General features: G+C 38.5%; 1 protein-coding gene across 1 annotated transcript; it reads left to right on the top strand.

Moving 5' to 3' along the window:
• The first annotated feature begins 6,652 nt into the window (after positions 1 to 6,652).
• On the top strand, positions 6,653 to 9,490 carry LOC139743950 (uncharacterized). The gene is made up of 3 exons (XM_071654418.1): positions 6,653 to 6,726; positions 7,433 to 7,551; positions 8,868 to 9,490. The coding sequence occupies exons 1-3, from the start codon at positions 6,722 to 6,724 to the stop codon at positions 9,488 to 9,490; spliced, it is 747 nt and encodes a 248-aa protein (XP_071510519.1). The 5' UTR covers positions 6,653 to 6,721.
• Positions 9,491 to 21,018: the final 11,528 nt, after the last annotated feature.

Below are 21,018 nucleotides of genomic sequence, written 5' to 3'. Positions count from 1 at the left end.
TCATATATGTATTTTCTAAAATCTAGAGTGCTTTTTATGAATATTCATGAGCTATGTAAAAATTTGTACCACAGGAGTACCACAGGAGTACCACAGGAGTACCACAGAAGTCCTTATGAAATTTCTCATGCTTTACATCAGCACTTTCACTAAATAGGTACAATTGTAATACTGTAGGAGCATAGGACAGGATAAGTAATGGCAAATGAATTGCTATAATTCACAGCATAACTCATCTATCAATTAATTGAGGATTATTAATATGTGCTGTTTTGTTTGTATTTTTGTTATAAATTTCAGTTGATTCTGCCTTACAATTTTCCTGTGTGGTATTCCTGTGTGGTACTGGTGTTTGATATTTTCCTGATGTGATAGTCCTCTGGTATAAAATGATAAGAAAAAAAAAGAATATCCTGTAGCATTTTTCTGTGGTACTTACGAATTTAATTTGCTGTGTGGTACTTCTGTGTGGAATAGCACCATATTATGATTTTCCTGTGGGATTTTGGACAGTTCCTGTGGTACTCTCCTGTGGTATACATCAAAAATTACCACAGGAATTCCTGTCGTACTGTCCTGTGGTACGTCCCAAAATACCACAGGACAAGTCATGTGGTACTGTCCTGTGGTACTTTCCTGTGGTACTGTCCTGTGGTACGTCCCAAAATACCACAGGACAAGTCGTGTGGTACTGTCCTGTGGTGCTATCCTGTGGTACTGTCCTGTGGTACTTTCCTGTGGTACTGTCCTGTGGTACGTCCCAAAATACCACAGGACAATTTATGTGGTACTGTCCTGTGGTATGTCCCAAAATACCACAGGACAAGTCGTGTGGTACTGTCCTGTGGGACTATCCTGTGGTACTGTCCTGTGGCACTGCCCTGTTGTACTTCCCAAAATACCACAGGACAAGTCGTGTGGTACTGTCCTGTGGTACTATCCTGTGGTACTTTCCTGTGGTACTGTCCTGTGGTACTGCCCTGTGGTACTGTCCTGTGGTACGTCCCAAAATACCACAGGACAAGTCGTGAGGTACTGTCCTGTGGTAATATCCTGTGGTACTGTCCTGTGGTACGTCCCAAAATACCACAGGACAATTCCTGTGGTACTGTCCTGTGGTATGTCCCAAAATACCACAGGACAAGTCGTGTGTACTGTCCTGTGGTACTATCCTGTGGTACTGTCCTGTGGCACTGCCCTGTGGTACTTCCCAAAATACCACAGGACAAGTCGTGTGGTACTGTCCTGTGGTACTATCCTGTGGTACTTTCCTGTGGTACTGTCCTGTGGTACTGCCCTGTGGTACGTCCCAAAATACCACAGGACAAGTCGTGAGGTACTGTCCTGTGGTAATATCCTGTGGTACTGTCCTGTGGTACTGTCCTGTGGTACGTCCCAAAATACAACAGGACAATTCCTGTGGTACTGTCCTGTGGTATGTCCCAAAATACCACAGGACAAGTCGTGTGGTACTGTCCTTTGGTACTATCCTGTGGTACTTTCCTGCGGTACTGCCCTGTGGTACTGTCCTGTGGTACGTCCCAAAATACCACAGGACAAGTCGTGTGGTACTGTCCTGTGGTACTATCCTGTTGTACTGTCCTGTGGTACTGCCCTGTGGTACGTCCCAAAATACCACAGGACAATTCCTGTGGTACTGTCCTGTGGTACTATCCTGTGGTACTTTCTTGTGGTACTGTCCTGTGGTACTGCTCTGTGGTACTGTCCTGTGGTACTGCCCTGTGGTACTGTCCTGTGGTACGTCCCAAAATACCACAGGACAAATCGTGAGGTACTGTCCTGTGGTACTATCCTGTGGTACTGTCCTGTGGTACGTCCCAAAATACCACAGGACAATTCCTGTGGTACTGTCCTGTGGTACTATCCTGTGATACTTTCCAGTGGTACTGTCCTGTGGTACGTCCTAAAATACCACAGAACAAGTCGTGTGGTACCGTCCTGTGGTACTATCCTGTGGTACTTTCCTGTTGTACTCTCCTGTGGTACGTCCCAAAATACCACAGGACAATTCATGTGGTACTGTCCTGTGGTACTGTCGTGTGGTGTACGTCCCAAAATACCACAGGACAATTTGTGTGTATACTGTCTTGTGTTACTGTCCTGTGGTACTTTCCTGTGGTAATGTCCTGTGGTACTGCCCTGTGGTACATCCCAGAGTACCACACGAGCCTGTGACACAGTACCACACAGTTCCTGTGTTAACATATATTTGTGTGGTACAGTGTGTGGTACCAACCAGTACCACAGGGAGTACCACATGAGCCTGTAAAACAGTACCACACAGTTCCTGTGGTAACATTTATTTATGTGGTACATTGTGTGGTACTGACAAGTACTACAGGGAGTACCCTACAAGCCTGTGGTACAGTACCACACAGTTCCTGTGGTAACATTACAAGTGTGTGGTACATTGTGTGGTACCGACAAGTACCACAGGGAGTACCACAGGACTTTTTTGTTAGGGTTGTACCCTTCCCCGAGAGTAATTCGATCCACTTCTGATTCTCTGCTATAAAATAGTTCCAGCGTACAAAAAGAATGATCGTAAATGCATTGAGAATTATAGACCCATTGCCTTGTTACCAATATTCTCAAAGATTTTGGAGAAAATAGTTTATAAAAGATTGAATGACTTTTTGCTTCTTAATAATATTTTGATCCCCCAGCAATTTGGCTTTCGTAAAAATTGCTCCACTAGTATGGGTGTTTTAAATTTAGTAAATACAATTATTAGTGCAATTGATGATGGGAAGTACTGCCTTGGTGTATTTTTAGATTTGTCAAAAGCATTTGACACCATTGACCAGAATTAAAATACTCTTAAACAGACTTGAACGCTATGGTGTTCGAGGAATAGCTTTGAATTGGTTTAAAAGTTACTTGGAAGAAAGATTACAATTTGTTGTTGTTAATGGTGCCAAATCACAATCCAGTAATGTAACTTATGGTGTACCACAGGGATCTGTTCTTGGTCCGTTACTGTTTTTAATTTATATAAATGATATCATTAATTCGTCTCAATTATTTACTTATTCTCTTTTTGCTGAGGATACATGCTTGTTATATGCTCACAGGAATATTCACACTCTAATGCAGTCAGTTAATTCTGAAATTTGTAAACTCTTTGCATGGTTTTGCTGTAACAAACTGTTATCAAATACTGGTAAAACTAAATGTGTATTATTTAGATCCAGAGAGAAGAAAATCCCTGACAATGTTATTCCCTTAGATGTTGGTGGTCATCAGATCAACCGCAGTCAACGTGTGCAATTCCTTGGGGTTACAGTTGATGAATTTTTATCTTGGAAAGAACAACTTAATGACGTATGTACTAAAGTGTCTCGCAGTGTTGGTGTAATATCCAAACTTCGTTTCTTCCTTCCCCAGTATACCCTAGTTACTTTATACAATGCAATTGTTATGCCTCATTTGATGTATTGCAATATTGCTTGGGGACACACATTTAGGACTCATGTACATAAGTTGTATGTTCTTCAAAAGAAAGTTGTCAGGTACATAACAAATTCAAACTATAGATCATCTAGTACTCCTTAGTTTTTGCAGCTACATATTTTGACGTATGATGAAATGGTTTCTCTTCAATGCTTAATATTTATGTTTAAATGTCGATCTCTAAAATATACATTTTTTGTCTGATGTGTTTGTGGAAAATTCTTCCATCCACCGTTATAATACTCGCCAGAGTAACCTCATCCATCAGCCACATGCAAGAACACCAACTACCTTAAATTCATTCAGAATAGTCTGTGTTAAAGAGTGGAATAAGTTGCCTCGTGATATAATTAATTCCACTACACTGTCTCGATTCAAAATTTTGTGTAAAAGACACCTTTTCGACAGATTGAAATTAGGTACATGAATGTAGAAATGAGATGAGGTACATCGTAGCCATGTGTGAAGTGTGTATGCATGTGTGTATGCGTGTGTGTGTGAGTGTGTGTGTGTGTGTTGTGTTGTGTATGGGGGAGGAGGTATACATGTACTTGTCTGCATTTATTATGTTGTATAATTTCTACATAATAATGTTATATTCCATGTAAATATGTTACACCTTGCCATATACTGTAGTGTATTGTGTAAAGGGGCCCCGACCACAAGCTGTGCTTCACTGGGGTCCCAAACCTATCATTCTGAATTTTTGCAGTTATGTCTTGTATTTTTGTCATGTTTGATTTGGTTTAATAAACTGAACTGAACTGAACTGAACTGAACTATGTATTCACGTAGAGCCGTATATTTATAGGCCTACCTTTATTTCAAGGTAACACACACCTGAAAACATATCTGGTGCCAAATTTCCCATAGACAATTATTCTTAAAAGAGTTAGTGCAATTGACGAAAAGAAAAACAAAAACGAAATGCCAATAAATATTTTGGTTTCTTGTTGTTGTTGGAGTGTTGTTGTTGTTATGTTGTTGTTGTTGTTGTTGATGTTGTTGTTGTTGTTGTTGTTGTTGTTGTTGTTGTTGTTGTTGTTGTTGTTGTTAAACAGAATACTGGGATATTAAGGAGACTTATGTTCACTGTGATGATTATTGTCGGTTTCATTTGAATGATTACGAATCCCGTGATTTTTTTTTCTTCTTTTTTAAGCCTACATTATCCCTCATTTACTTCGAATGACTGGAAAAGAACTGCCACCCGTTATTCAAGTTGCCTATAATAATGAATGAAGTAAACGGAACATGGTGGAATGAAAGCAGCTAAGTTAATTTCAATAATGTTTTCACAAAACAATGTGTAGGCACCTACTGAGAAAACCTTGCATTACTGAAATAGTGGATGATGACGTCACTGTTTCATATGTCTTTAAAGGGGTCGTATAATTTGGTTGAGACCAAATTTAAGGTTTCTAACCTTTTTCTTCTTTTTTTTGAGAAAAATGAGAAACCTCTTATGGAATGATATTATGAAAAAGCATGTAATTCCAATAGTAATTAAACATTTATTTGATGAAAATTGGTTTTGAAATGGCTGAGACATCACCCAAAAAGGAGTAATCCTAATAAAACGTGGTACCCACCTTTAATTACATTTGTTGTGATTTAATTTGTTTTTGGATGTCTCAGCCATCCCAAAACTGATTTTCATCATGTAAACTTTGAAACTTTTTATATAAGCATGGAATAAACTGTACTATTTCATAAGTGGTTTCTTGGCATCTGGCAATACGTTAAAAAAGCCAAATCCTCATCTCCACTAATACAGCTTGTACTATACCATCCCTTTAACTGGCACATAAATTCAAGTCTTCAATATTTTGTAATATTATATTCATGTGTGTATATGTGTGTGTGTGTTTTATTTCTATTATAAAAGAATAAATTACATGCTGAATAGTGACGTGTATCGTGTCGATATAAGAACTTTAATAGCAGTCTGACGTTTAGATATGTATACGTTATATACGAGCAAGTGTCGAGGTTATTAAAGCCTTAACCAAAAATATGACAGTAATAACATTTATTGGTATTTTTTTTGTTCATTCTCATAGCTTGAAACTAGTTGATGAATTTTTAAATTATTATGACTGTTTCGTGGAAACATACTTTCTAGACTGTAGTTTCTCAATTGTTAATTTATGTCAAGGTTTAACATCACCTTAAATGAATGCACGCCACGTAGTTTCTGTATGGCTTCAGGTTTCGACTTTTTTGTGAGGTAATGAGTAAACTCTAATGAAATAAGAAAGAACATGTAATTCCATGAGGAATGCAACATTAATATTGACAAAAATTGACTTGCTATCCTGCTATCTTGCAAAAAGTTAAAATTCAATTCCCATCCCCACCAATACGTTAGGCTTGTTTGATTTTACCCATCACATAATAAGTTCTCATAAATGTGTAGTGGCCTAACTTTCGCTTTTAGATGACCTTCTAGTGGCCTAGCTTTCGCTTTTAGATGACCTTCTAGTGGCCTAGCTTTCGCTTTTAGATGACCTTCTAGTGGCCTAGCTTTCGCTTTTAGATGACCTTCAACAGACCAGGCTCACTGACTCATGGTCAGATGGTAGGCAGGTTCACATCCAAAAGGAAAGAATGTATCTGATTTCTTAAATCCTGTAAGAGTGAAGTTCATTGCACTTGAAAGGTTGTTGATGGAAATTATACGGGTTAAAGATAATAATTTAATTAAACAAGATGATATCCTAGTTTAAACTCAAGTGTGACACTTCAACTGACAACTGATCGACAGACTCGAGGTCAACACATTTGGGTTAATTTTCTTTGGCACTTTTTAATATAGGGGTTATCATTGTTTGTGTTTTGATCACGCTGTTGTTGCTACTTTTGTGAAGAGAGGCATACCTTAACCCTTTGCTTCCGGGAACTTGGCATCCATGCATTTTCAATAGGAGATTGCATCATCTCGGAAAGCAAAAGGATAATTTGTCAGTTGGGGTGTATCCCCCCTCAGTCGGTTTCCCTGTGTAAAACACCGTCACGAGTGCTAAATAGGAGTTACAAGTTGTCAGCTACTGATTGGCTGAATTACCCATAATAACAGGAAGGGGGAGGGGCTTTTCACACTTCCATTGACGGTATACTGTATACAGAAGGATATATTATTCACAATTCTGCCTTCCGAGCTCATTGCTTCCAAAGCGACCACTATTCTCCAGAAGGATTTGTCCAGTCTGTTTACTTGAATTCTTGATAAACCGTTTGCTAAAAAATGAGGTAAGAGTGTGAAGAATTTGATTTTATATCAATATAGTATATGATGGTATACTTCTTCGTAGATTTTATGATCTGATGTCATATTTCAAATAGCGGCGTGTATAGGCCAATATCTATCACCGTTCTCCAAATTTCCACTATTTCATCTAGAATTTTTGAGATTTAGTGCTGTTGTTTAATCAAAGCGAATATAGTGAAGGTCAATCCTTTTCCTGGTGGGGGATCAAATAAATCTTTCATAGACTATCGAAGTGTGAGGCTGTTATTATTATCATTATTATGATGATGATTATGATTATCGTTATTATTATTGATATTGATATCATTATCATCATTAAAGTTATCATCAGTATTATTATTATTAATATTATCATCATTATTTCTATCATCATCATTATTGTTGATGTTGTTGTTGTTGATCATAATATCGTTTTGTGTGTATGTTTTTCTTGGTTTCTTGGTTTGTAAAAATGAGCAAAATATAATAGCACTATAAGCGAAACCAAACGAACAGCGTTGTTCAGGCCGCACTTCCACTTGGCGTGCATACTACAGCGGCTTGCAGTCGAAAACTTCTTTTCTGGCGTTCGTCCATAAATTAAAGACCCAGCTTCTTCTTTTACAGTGTATTTTCTAAATTGTGATTCAAAATCTGTGCTGAAATTTGTTTTTGAAGAAATGGAACGTCTCCCATTCTCACCCACAGGCTAGTCTTGCACCAAGCTCTGTGGATTGGACTGCTGATGATTGGCAGTCCCATATCAAGAACAGTCCAGCCTACCACAGCTTGCTTCACTCCATATTGTCCCAATGACTGTCTCATAGGTAGGCATTTCCCGCAGTGGCGGATCCAGAGGGGAGGGGCGCACCGGGCGCGCGCCCCCTCTTTATCTTTGGTTAAAACAAAAGAAATAAAAAGGAAAAATGGAGGGGTGCGTACGCCCCCTTTAATTTTGTAAAGGCGCCTCCCCTTTACGGAATTCCTGGATCCGCTCCTGCATATAGAAACGTACTCATGTATTGTACGTGTATGGTAATGGTATATGATACGCAAGCTTTACTGTTTAGTAGGCCTACATTAAATGCATTGTTTACCATTTGCAGATTAAACAAAAACCCAGCTTTAGTGCTGTGAAATAATATATAGTTCTATAATACACAGTGAGTTAGGGATAGAAACAACCAATAGAAAAAGTTAATCAGTATAATCAATGTTAAGCATACAAATGTGAGAAATAGTTAAAATAAAATTGTTTCCAGACTAACGCCGTCTATACAGTGATGATTTTGTGAGAAAAACAGTGATATCTCCTCATACATAGTGTATTTCAGGCTTTTTTTTTTGCAAAATTTTTATATGGTACGATGTTTTGTGATACAATTGACCTACACAATGCATCAAATGTGAAAACTCGAACATCTTTAAAATCACTACTCCCAATGGTAAACATGACCTTTAATAGCGTCTCCTGAAAATGCATGCATGGTATTAATTTTGTCCTCCTTCGTCGTCACACAGGACACGTAGGGTGAAGTGTGTGCACTGAGTATTATGAGGACGACCTGTATACTGCTATGAGGGACACAACTCAGTCTTTCACTCAATCATCACACAATGATTATGATCTATTAAATCTCATTTTTAAAGAAAATTATAGGCCTTCATGAGAGATTATGATAGGAAATCATGTCAATTACAGAAAATGTGCATTTCCGAGAGATTAGGGAGATTCCTATCTATGAAGATGCCGACATGAGAAAAAGAGGACAGATTTCTTGCGGAAAGGAGACGGAACGTATTGAACGGTTACATGTCGTTATTCCGAAGGTTCGTTAATCCGACAATGAAATAAGGTTTGTTATTCCGAAGGTTTGATAGTGCGCACCATCTTTACATTTTCGAATTAAGAAACCTTCCTTCATTTTTGGAGTATTAAACCTTCGGAATGACGAACCTTCGGAATATAACGCCGCAAATATTTAGATTAACGGAACTTTTTTCATCTTCGGATTAACGAACCTCTAGGTATTAGGGAATTTATGCGTTTCGGAATAACGAATTTTGGAATATCATCACTCGTTGAATCGCCAATACAGCTGCCCATGATTCGCTTATTATTACTCGTGTTTGTTACGTGCAGCCTATTTCCCCTTTGAGGACGACCTCACCGACAGTTCGGGCAACGATCATGATGGCGTCAATGGTGGCAGTCAACAGGTGGCCTACTCCTCTGCCGGGAAGTGCGGCAAGGCAGCTTCCTTCAGCGGGAGCTCCAAGGTAACCGTGGACTCACTGCGCAATTACGCATGGGGGACCCAATTCAGCGTCAGCGTGTGGTTCCGCCGAACGGGCCAGTGGGGCAACTACCAGGGCATCGTCAACAACGGCTACCACACGGGCGGCAGCTGGGAGATACGGATGGGGCGGGAGAACAGCGGGCAAATGCTTGGAGGTGGCATCATCACGCCGACTTCGAGCAGTACGTGGGACTACAGCCAGCTCGTCGCTGCTCAGAACACTTGGAATCACGTGGTTATGACGTATGATGGCTCCACCCTTTGGTATTATCTTAACGGCCAGGCGCAGACTCCGCTGACCAGGGTCGGTCCGATCCTGATTCGAAACAGTCCGGTCACCATCGGTCAGGCTGGGCCGCCCATGGCAGGCGAGTTCTTCTACGGCCTCATAGACGAAGTTAAGATCTTCGGACGACAGCTATCTGCCACTGAGGTGCTCAACATGTACGAGCACCCTTGCCTCTGAGCGGCGGTGAAGCCATCTCCTTCACTCAATTTGTTTCATTGCGTTTCAAGTTTGTGAGGAATTAAATTTTGCCATTGATTTGGATGAAGAATAATCACTGTAGACACTAAGATTGTTTCCTTATACCTTCTTGTGCAGTTTGTCACATAGTTGTAATGTAACTGTCATGCTGCTTTTGTTTTTAATTTTTGATTATCATATCTTCTTGGTTGTAATGCAACATCGCCATCATGAGATAAGGTTTGTTTTTATGGCGCGTTCCTAATTGTCGTGCCACAAAAGAACATTTCCTTTAACAGTTCTACATCGGTCCCTGTTTGTTTTGTTCTTTGTTTGAATTGTTCAACTTTTCACTTTCTGATAAACTTTGCATTAAAGACGAGACTGGTGATTGGACGTATACGGTGTGTTACTTGTTGAGTTTTTTATTCTATTTTCTATGTTGATCTGCGTATGACAAAGTGTTGACTCGCAGAGCTGCCACAAAGTTGAAATCTGAACACACAATATATACTACATGTAAATATATTGTGTGTGTGTGTTCAGATTTCAACTTTGTGGCAGCTCTGCGAGTCAACACTGTCATATATTATATATATGTGTTATATATATATGTATATATATTATAGAGTTATCAAAACACATGCACACATTATATTTCATTGCTACTAAAGCTGCCAAAGTCTGTGAAGATTGATTTGATACCATTTGGTACTATTGGCTTAACCAGACTTTAAATGAGGCTTTCAAATATAATCAATCACACCAGGATCCGACAGGAAGAGTATAGAAAATAAGAATATGACAATCAAATCACAAATGGTTTGAGAAGTCCACATTAGAGTCTATAGTTGCAGTCACACATGCGGTAGGATGAGACCTTCAAACACAACATTTCCCGACATACCACACTATTATGATTTTTATGATGTCGTTAATTCGACTATACATAAATCAGGGCTCCTGCATAAATCAAGGCAAGGAATATGAAGTACTAAAATGATTTTAAAAAAGACGATATATTAGTTAACGTAAGTCGTTTATGACCATCACACTCACATGTAAATCCGTGTGCACAGACATACACAAACGATACAATGTGAACCCCTGTTGGAGATTGTAAAATGTACAATCATCAAGTACGGCGACTCTTTTGATGAAAAGAGTAGATTGAACAAGGTTTCCCGAATCGGATTGATTATTCAGTGCTTTTATGGAGCAGTTCATTTCCTAGAGATTGCAACAGAGTGTTCAATCGAGATTTAGGTTGATAAATGTTATCACTTCGTATAGTGTAATAACCCAATATCCATTTAACATTTGAATTCAATTCAGACAAAGTATGCCTGAAATGTTTATACGGGCATCAAAATCATAAAATCAGTGACATCAATTCACAATTTGGTTTTTTTTTTTTAAGAAAAGAAAAGAAAAATATATATATAAATATATATTGCTTCTTAAATACTGAGATAAGCAGGAAACATATATTCATCTATCAAATATCACATTTCTTTTGAAAGACATGCGAGTTTTAAGAATGCCCGAACTGTAATACATTAACATTTTTTTAGTTCAAGGTTGTATACACGACAAATAATGTAGATCACGCGTAAACGTTGTGACGTAGGGATAATGACCTTGAGAACTATTCATAATAATCATCACACACCAGCAGTGAAACATCCTTCATAAAACCGAACAATTTCTCTTTTTTAATTTCAATTTAAGACTTTGGAATTCGGAGGGAAGGCAGCAAAAATATCAGACTGTCGAGTTTGGAACAATGAGCAAATTTCATACTTTCAATCAAATTTCCCTAATTTTGCAATTTTCTTGGATATGATGTCTGTGACTGCATCAAGGTACCGTTGCGACGGGTGATAACATACCTACACGTCATCAGACTCATATATGATTTAAAAAGGAAAGATCAGATCTCAACCAATGCCGTAAGTGTATCTGAGCACATGCAATCGTATTAGTGTAAAATATTTCATTGGAATAAAAACTTTGATATTAATCTATTTGATAGTTATTTGTCATATATTAAATTTCCATGGCAGTAGCTTTGGCAATCAGAAATAGTCGAGGATAAATTTATGCCAAGTAGACCTATGGTATGACGACATCATCACGTCATCTGATTTGCATAATGAATGTAGTCGATGTTCCTGCGTCACGAAAACAAAACGTACTTTACAGGTTCAAGAAAAACAAATATATGAGCTCTTTTTTTTTAGGGAAAGTCGTTTATGTACAAAAAATTATGAATGATCAAAATGAGGTGATGATAACACCGACTCTGCTTATTCTTGTGTGTGGGTGCGACCAAAATTATCATTTAGTGAAAGGCTACGACATTTTACAATTCCATAACTCTCTTCAATCTTAGGTCTGACCGTGATGAAACTTCTATTATTTTGTTCGTCCGACTCTACTCTCTAGATATACTCTATTCAATAAAACTGACCTGATGACAAGAATATACATTCAGACAAGTACGCACATCGTATTGATTCTTTGACTTATCACAAGCATAAAGACTCACTAATATAGGTACACGATAAACTGATAAAAGAACCTACGATAAAAGATATCTTCCACACCCATCTATATGCTATACATTCTCATTTGCACCGACCACTTTCATTCAGCGAACTACAAGATACGGATTGTTAATTAATATCCAAGCAGAGTCGAGGTTTCTTCATTAATCAGTGGCTCTTACAAAACTAATTCATACATCATATTATAGTCTAGATTTGAGGTTGCCGGAAAACTAGTAGTCTTCCACAATCGTGGACAAGAACTCCGTTTGAATTGAGACTACAAATGGACAGATCATCCACAGGCCCGGAGGCTTTGAATTTCGCGATTAAAACCCTGCGATATGGCACTGACCATTTATCGATCATGTCGATAGTACATATTCCTTGCTGTATGTCTCTGATAAGCACATACAAGGTATCTCCTTGAAAACTTGCAGCAACGTCAATTACGTCCATATTCTCCCACAAACCGCTCGTCAAGTGGCCTTTGTTCTCACTGTAGAGGTAAACATCAGGGCCACGACCGTCCGAAACTTTGATGGCAGTAATCCCATTTCCGAGGGCATGCAGACTGCGGATCCGTCTATCTCCAACGGGAAAGCCCCCGTCTATTTTGTCCCCATTTGGTTGTAACATGACCACGTCCGATGACCCGACCACTGCTGACTGAATCCGTCCGTCCGTCGTCACGGCGACGGCAATATCTTTACTTACAGAAAATGACGTCACAAGCGACCAATTTGAATCACGGACCATGATTCGCCCATTTGAAGTGCCACCAACAATCCGTCCGTCCGGGAGTAACGAGCAGCTGACAATATCGATATCGACGATATTCTCCTGATCGCAAAAATTCCTCGCTTGCAGCGGGGTGGCCTGGTCTATCATTGCCAGATTCGCGACTTTCAAAGACTGATCACTTCCATCTTTGATTATCAACTCACTTTCTCCCATCAAACACATGAGCTTGGAATTATTGCTTACTCCCTCCAGGTTCAGAACGTCTTTGTCCCATAAACGACGACCAGCAGCCGCCATTTTTGTCCAAAATGCTATAAAACGCAGTCCGCTGTGTCTGTCAACAGAGCAGTGATATCGAGTATTTATCACCATATCCGTCTTATTCTGTTTTGTGTGATAGTGAAAAGTTCGTATAAGAAAATCTGTTCGGAGCAGTTCTGTGCATGCTAATTAATTCATTATACATGGCATTGGACCATTCCTCGAGTTCCAACATAATTATGTTAATGACTGGGCCCTTCAAGGTCCTAGCTCAAAATCGTAATTTATGTATGCATAAATTGGTAGTAATAGATGATAATCAATATTGCTTCGTGACAGGTGGCAGTCTATTGTTGGTGGAAGTAAATGTCCTACCAGAGTATACACACTCACACCAGCTGGCTATGTATTTATTCAGGTTTCAGAGGAAAAAAAAAAAAAAAAACCTTTACAATTTGTGATGGCGTATATACGGATCGTCTTGACACGAGCTTTTCACGAAGGCATAAGACACTCTTGTGGATCTAATGGGCAACTTCACTCCATGTAAGATTAAATCCTCGTTAACTTTTATAAGTATAAAGTAAAATCAAAAACGCAGAAGGTTAGACGTTTCCTCCCTTTCGGGCATGAAATAAACAGTTATGGACTTCAAAGTTTGAAAGGTTGTCACAAAACGGCCAAATAAGTCACAACCACATTATGCAAGTTTAATGACAATAAGAAAATGTTATGATTTCACATCATGTAGTACATAAATCGATAGTGCCATGCATATATTTGTGGGATTTATTGTGGTCCTTGAGAAGATAAACCAATATCCTGAGAAACTCAAAACACTATACACTGAACAAGGATGATTACATAGCGCTCATATTCCAGTAATGTATAGCAACGTATTTCCATTGCAATGCCTCTTGCTTATCAAGTTCGCCATTTTAAAGTTCATGTATACTTTTTTTCTTTTGTTCTGCTTCCCTGAGCCTCCACTCATGCATTCTTAAGCTGTTATGTCGTCATCTTTGTTCACTGCAATTTGTTATGAATTTTGAAAACATTCTTATTCCCCATCCCGATCACTGTAAGTCTTGTAACTCTGTACCCAGTATGACCGATTTATAGGTGTTCAAATGCAAGTCTATAAAATCATCTAGAGGTCTCCCGTAATGATATATGTCATCCAATCACAATTCTCCCATCAACCTACACTAAAAAATTAAAAAAGAAATCTTTACCTAAATTTTCTACTGCATTTAGTCATTGTGTCATAAAACCTTGTACCTTTAGTGACAGCGGCAATAGCTATATCAGCCAAGATCATGATCGAAATGATATTTCGTCACGTACGGTATATGTGTGTAAACCAATGTGTGTGTGTTTGGGGAAAGGGGTTGCAGCCTCCCCCCCCCCCCCCCCCCCCCCCGGTTCCGCGACCCCTCTGTATTTACAATCACGACGACAAATAATTGTAGGGTATATCATTTTACGCTGTACACAAGCAAACATTAAGTCCTTGACTGCACTTAAAAGAAGAGACTTTCTGCGTCTATTTCAACCTCGGTATACCTCCTTAGGAGTCCTAGGATATAGCTACTTACCTTAACAATACTCACCAAGGCCTCTCATAACAGGTTGGTCGATAGAAACTGCTATCGAGAGGAACACTGAGTATATCAACGGTCAACAAAGTGCGATCTCGTGTCGGCTGCCAAGTATACCTAAAACACAAAATGGCGTTCGTAATTGACGGCGGGAAATCCCCGGGCATTCTCAACATCAAAAGATATTTTGCTGTACGTGAGTTCAAGTTGAAAAAAAAGAAGAAGAAAAGAAGCGAAGATGAGGCGCGGATGAATGGAGAAAAAGCGGGAGACCTTTGTCCTATCTTTTGTTATACTCGGCGGATATTCTAACTAACAACTGATTGTAGCAATAAGTTCGATATAATAATCACAATACAGGTGTGCTATACATGAATTATGATAATGATGAATGAAAATGAGATCAGACAATTAAAGGCGTTTTGTTTTGCTTTGCTTTGTTTTGTTCTGTTTTGTTTTCTGTGTGTTTTTGCTATTACTCTCCGTGAATATGATTGAATGGTCGATATGCAATCATGAACACCAAGTGAAAAAGATTGGACTAGCCTGAATTCATTGTTATAACCCTCCATTCTTATAACAATTACAATGATGAAGATAATAACGATAGTAAGCCTTTGTAGTAGTAGCATGATCATGATGATGATGAACAACGACAAGACAATAACTACACTAGTTACTTAGCCTTTGTTTTCCCTTCGTATGATACCCATTGCTTTCTCTTAAAGGTCCCGGTAATATAATGAACCCAGCATTGTCAGGTATACACGATGGTGTGGTGTAAAGCGCTAAAACTAAATAGTTTGTATTAAAGAGCGCTATATGAATGTAATTGTATTGTATTATATTGTATTGTATTGTATTGTATTGTATTGTATTGTATTACATTGTATTGTATTGTATTGTATTGCATTGTATTGTATTGTATTGTATTATATTGCATTGTATTGTATTGTATTGTATTGTATTGTATTGTATTGTAATATATTGTATTGTATTGTACATATAAGGATTGTACACATCGTGAGTGAATGAAAAAAAAAATTGGCACAGAATGTTTGTCAGACGATATCATCAAATTATTTCAACTAATGTTATGTCCAACTGGGCAAATCAATACAAAAGCTAATCGTTGGGTTGTTCTTATAATAAGGGACATAACTCAGCAAACTAAATCGTTTGATTGAACGTGCCTGCTGCCTTCAAAGATACAGACATTCAAACCTATGACAGAAGGTTGCACCTTTATAACTAATGGGGGCTTTCCCAAGCCCACATTAATGCCAACATATCACATACGCATGCCGTTTAACCAAGACCCAGTCATTGGGCAACATTGTCGAACAGTCATCCGCTGAGCCATAAACTCCCGAATAGTGCGAACATTTTCTGCTATAAATATCAAAGTGTGTTTTCAGTCTCATGGAGCTACTTGGTGCGAATTCCAGAGCAAGATTGTACCTTGGGAGGCGACGCAACAATTGCAGAGCGATAGGGATACCTAGACTCCCCCCTCCCCCCTTCCCCCCCCCCCCCAGAAGTATGAGAAGGGGCATTCTCCTCCTCCTTCTAGCATACATAACACTGTTTTTCACCTAATAAATCTTGCATATTTTTGTTTATGCAAAAATGTGTGTCACTTGCGTGTCACTTGTTAGTTTTATAGTTGAATCTTGACGGAAATATCATGATAGAAATGTTTTTATCACACACATACGCGCGCACACACACACACCCACACACACACACATATATATATATATACATATAATATATACATATATATATATATATATATATATATATATATATATATATATATATAGTTCGAAAAGGTGAAGCATTCAACGGACGTATAATAACGGATATAATTATATGCCACACGCCTACACACTGTCATTGATACATAACATACCACCTACTGCAATAGACTATACTGATCGTATAAAATGTATCAATGGTTAATATTGAGTGGAAGAAGCAACTTATTTCACACAAGTCGCAAAAAAATAGTCTTGTAAAACTGACGAATACCGACAGACATACAACCTGGAACACACACGAACACATTGAATAATTATGATATCACCTAAATTGTAAATATATAAATACCTTTATTTTGTCAAAAAAAGATCATCTTTATCAAAACAATCTGTATAAACATTGCAAACAACTGCATTACGTTCCGAGTATGATTTTGTCGTAGTAAAACATTTCATGGAATCAGACAATTAGGAGGTGAAAAGGATGTATGTACATAATAATTATTTATCATAGTCTCTCATAGAATAGGTTTTAATATCTCTTATTTATATCTGTGCTGATGTAGAATCTCCAGTAAGTACAAGAAAATGTAAACACAAGAGACATTCTAATTTCTTAAAGAATGTTAGACGTGCTTCGCATCGACAACATCTTTAAAGTTTTTGACAAATCAAAAATTGTGAGAGACTTCAAATCGATGCGAATGACAAGAGTATTCCTCTTTTTCATGAGCTGTAGCATTTGCAATCATCCGAGAACCAACAAGATTTTGTAACAGCTTTTTGTCGACAAGTACATTGTGGATTCTCGACCAGAAATAAGCACATCTTGATAGGGCATTGCGACTTCTCTTTTAAGTGTATGTACGCATATCGACGCATGTTACGGCGTCTACAAACTCACATCTGGCGATCATCTTCTAGCGGTAGACAGCAAAACATCTTCAGAATTCATTCTGCCTCCTCCTCCTCCTCCTCCTCCTCCCCGAGGGAGGGGGCATTTCATCGAATGTTTGTCAATGATTTTCACTGATAAATTTGCTCTCAGCCAATCAGATGCAAGGATTTCAGTAGCTTTAGAGAAAAGGGTGCTTTGTCAGTGACTGACAAGTTTCATGTGACGCTGCCCAGAAGAGACTCTGGACAAATTGATAATTTGATGTCCTTATAAACAAATGGGAGAGGTGTGAGGTGATAAAACCGCCACAATTTTATTGGCGTATGTGATTGCGACTCATATCACAGATTTGTTGAAACATGTGGAACTTTTGAGGTCCCGTAACATTCTTATTTCACTCGTCATTTTGATGAAACTTCGGCCATTCGGTTTCCCTTTATTTTAGTCTATTAACTAAGAATAAGAAGAACATGGTTTAGAATTGCAATTGTCAAATAACACGTTTACGCACTTTACGTCTGATAGACAAATTACCCTACATCGATATTATAATAATAAGCATCGATTATTAGCACTGATTGCTTACGTCTATGTAAGGCAATTTGTTTATCAGTTGCAATAGAAACAAGTCGACACAAAAATATTCATTAATTTAAACAGTTTACGTCGTCTACATTATTTCACCAAACCACAGTATAACAGCTAAGCTTGTAATCGAGGCACACTCGACAGGGGTGAATTAAATCAAAACATGATGTGAATCGATTCCGCGGGTCCAAAGTTATTTTCAGTATAAAAAGAAGACTTTTTTCATACTAATATGATATTTGAATCAGGACATGCAGTGGGTGTCAATTTGTCTCTCAGTTTCGTGATAGAGGAAGTCAATGTCTGTAAACTGAAATTCCTTCCGTTTTCGAGGAAAGCGTTCAAGTGTCTTTCAGCGACCTTGTATAGAAAAACAAACAAACAGGCAAACAAACAAACAAACGCCACAGTGTCAGGAAGCCACTTATAGAGTATGTTTCCGAGTGCAAGGATGTATCTGTCCGCAATTTGCAATACAATACCGTGATTTACGGTGGGATGTAACAATGATAATCAAAGGGGCATTCCAGACAATTTCAATAAAACTGTATAATTCTACATCATGTTGTAGATAAAGTGGCAGGTAGGTAGAGATTTGTGGGATTTATTGTGGTCCTTCAGCATATAAACGAATACTTCGAAAAAAAAAACCTTAATACATCTAATAAGGATGTATCAGTTCGCAATTTGCAATATTGCGTGACACGGTGGGATGGAACAATGATTAAATGGACGTTCAAGACGATCTATATAATTCCACATCATGTTGTATAGGTAAGTTGATGGTGCCATGTATAGAATTATGGAATTTGAATTATGATCCTTGAGCAGATAAATGCACTTCGAAAAACCCAAAACCTAATACGCTTACAAGGATGACGACATAGAGACTCACATATTCCAGTAATGTAGCAATGTCATTTCAATACAATACCACTTGCTTAATAAGTTCACCCGTGTAGAATTTATGCATGTTTTCTTCTTTTGTTCTGCTTCCTTGAACATTCAATTATGCATTTTTATGTGAAACTGCTATGTCTTTATCCTTATTCATTGTGATTTGCTGTGATTAAAAAAAAAAAAACCTATTCCTCATACTCACAAACCCATTAACCAATTAATAAATGTTCACGAGCAGAAGTCAAACAAGAGACCCGCGGGTCTAGCGCTCACCCGAGTATCACAAGTTCACCTTTCACGCAGTCACTAATCTAAATTATTCACAGCTCTACCAAAATTTGACCAGGCATTCTCAAGTAGAAGATGAAAATGTACAATAAGGGCCCAATTTTTTTAAGATTCCTTAATTTGGGGGGATTGGGGGCCCCTGGGGCCCTCTGGGTGGGGCATGGTGCCCATTTTGATAAATTGAGATCCTGACCCCCTAGGGATGCTACCTGCCAAGTTTGACAAAAATCCATCATGAGATTTTCAGGAAGAAGATGAAAATGTACAATTCAGGCCCCCATTTGGACTCTTCCAACCACCCCCCCCCCTTCCCACCCAAGAGGGGCACCCCTGGATCTCCTATGAACAAACTTGAAACTACAGTCATTAATGGACTCACTCATAGTATTATCTCAGCTCTATAACTTCTGATTCTAGAAAAGATTTATAAAGATTCCTTCATTTGAGGGGTTTGGGACCCCTGGGGGCCCCCTGGGTGGGGCATGGTGCCCATTTTAACAAATTGAGATCCTAACCCCCTAGGGATGCTACCTGCCAAGTTTGGTGAAAATGGGTCATGGGGTTCTCAAGAAGAAGATGAAAATGTACAATTTAGGCCCCATTAGAACCCTTCCCCACCCCCCTCCCCTGGGTCCCAAGGGGGGCACCTCTGATTCTGCCATGAACAAACTTGAAACTACAGTCATCAATGTACTAACTCATAGTATTAACTTAGCTCTATCACTTCTGGTTCTAGAGAAGAAGATTTTTACAGATTCCTTAATTTTGGGGGGTTTGGGCCCCCCTGGGGCCCCCCTGGGTGGGGCATGGTGCCCATTTTAACAAATTGAGTTCCTAACCCCCTAGGGATGCTACCTGCCAAGTTTGATGAAAATCGGTCTTGGGGTTTTCAAGAAGAAGATGAAAATGAAAAAGTTTACGCACGACGCACGACGCACGACGGACGACGCACGACGCACGACGCACGACGCACGACGGACGCCGGACGAAGGGCGATCGCAATAGCTCACTTGAGCCTTTGGCTCAGGTGAGCTAAAAATTATCTTTAGGTCTCCTTTCATGCGGATCGATTTTTCCACATACAATCATTTTGTTATACAGGTGTATATAATATATAATATATATATATATATATATATATATATATATATATATATATATATGACCCCTCGACGTATCCTTGGGTACCAGGAAAAAGGAGTGTGTTGACCACGTGACCACTTCTCCTACAATAAATCAATTCTACATCCGTGCTTGTATTTTTCTGGCTCTATTATTTCCATTAGTGCGTGCATTTGCAGGTAGGCTAAATTTTACTGGTAACACAATGATCCTTGTTTTGAGGAAAAAGGTAGAATTCCAGATACAATGTTTCATCATGTCAGCATATGATTACGAAGGAGACACTTTATCACAATAATCATTGCTCTACTATATTCAGGTTAGCATTTAAAGACATCACAGGCCAGCAATTGTCTTCATGTTGTTGTAGGCAAAAAAGATTATTGACAGACAACGAAATGAGAAAAAAATGGAACTGTTGACATATCTGTTCAATAAGTTTTGCCCATCATTAAACTCCCCCACATATATCCAGGCATTCATGGACGTAAAATCTTGCCAGATAGAAAAAACACCAATAACAACGTAAGCCTCTTCCTTCTGCTATATAAAACGACAAAAACTCAGCAGTTTTATAGGCCCTTCAAGCCAGTAGAAACTAGTTACAAGTATAGTATGGTAAACGATATTCGTTGAGATGTAAATTGAGGTTCGTTTACTTGTTGCATAGGTAGATTTTGACAGATTGCCAATCAAAGGTCACAAGCACAGGCCTATTCGAGGGAACATTCACAGCAGATCACAATTTGCATCTAATGACAAATAAACTATTACAGTATCTATATATTACAGATACACAGGCTGGGAAACAATC

The sequence above is a fragment of the Diadema antillarum genome, unplaced genomic scaffold, assembly GCF_040938485.1.
Source record: "Diadema antillarum isolate AM-2024a unplaced genomic scaffold, OU_Dant_1.0 seq00001124_RagTag, whole genome shotgun sequence".
NCBI lineage: Eukaryota > Metazoa > Echinodermata > Echinoidea > Diadematoida > Diadematidae > Diadema > Diadema antillarum.
The sequence above is the reverse complement of the archived record's forward strand: the minus strand, read 5'-3'. Positions and strand labels throughout refer to the sequence as shown.

What these genes read in the sequence shown, in the direction of transcription:
- LOC139743950 (XM_071654418.1), top strand. An exon ending in TCCCAATGACTGTCTCATAG is followed by an intron (nt 7,552 to 8,867) that starts GTAGGCATTTCC and finishes TGTTACGTGCAG; the next exon opens with CCTATTTCCCCTTTGAGGAC.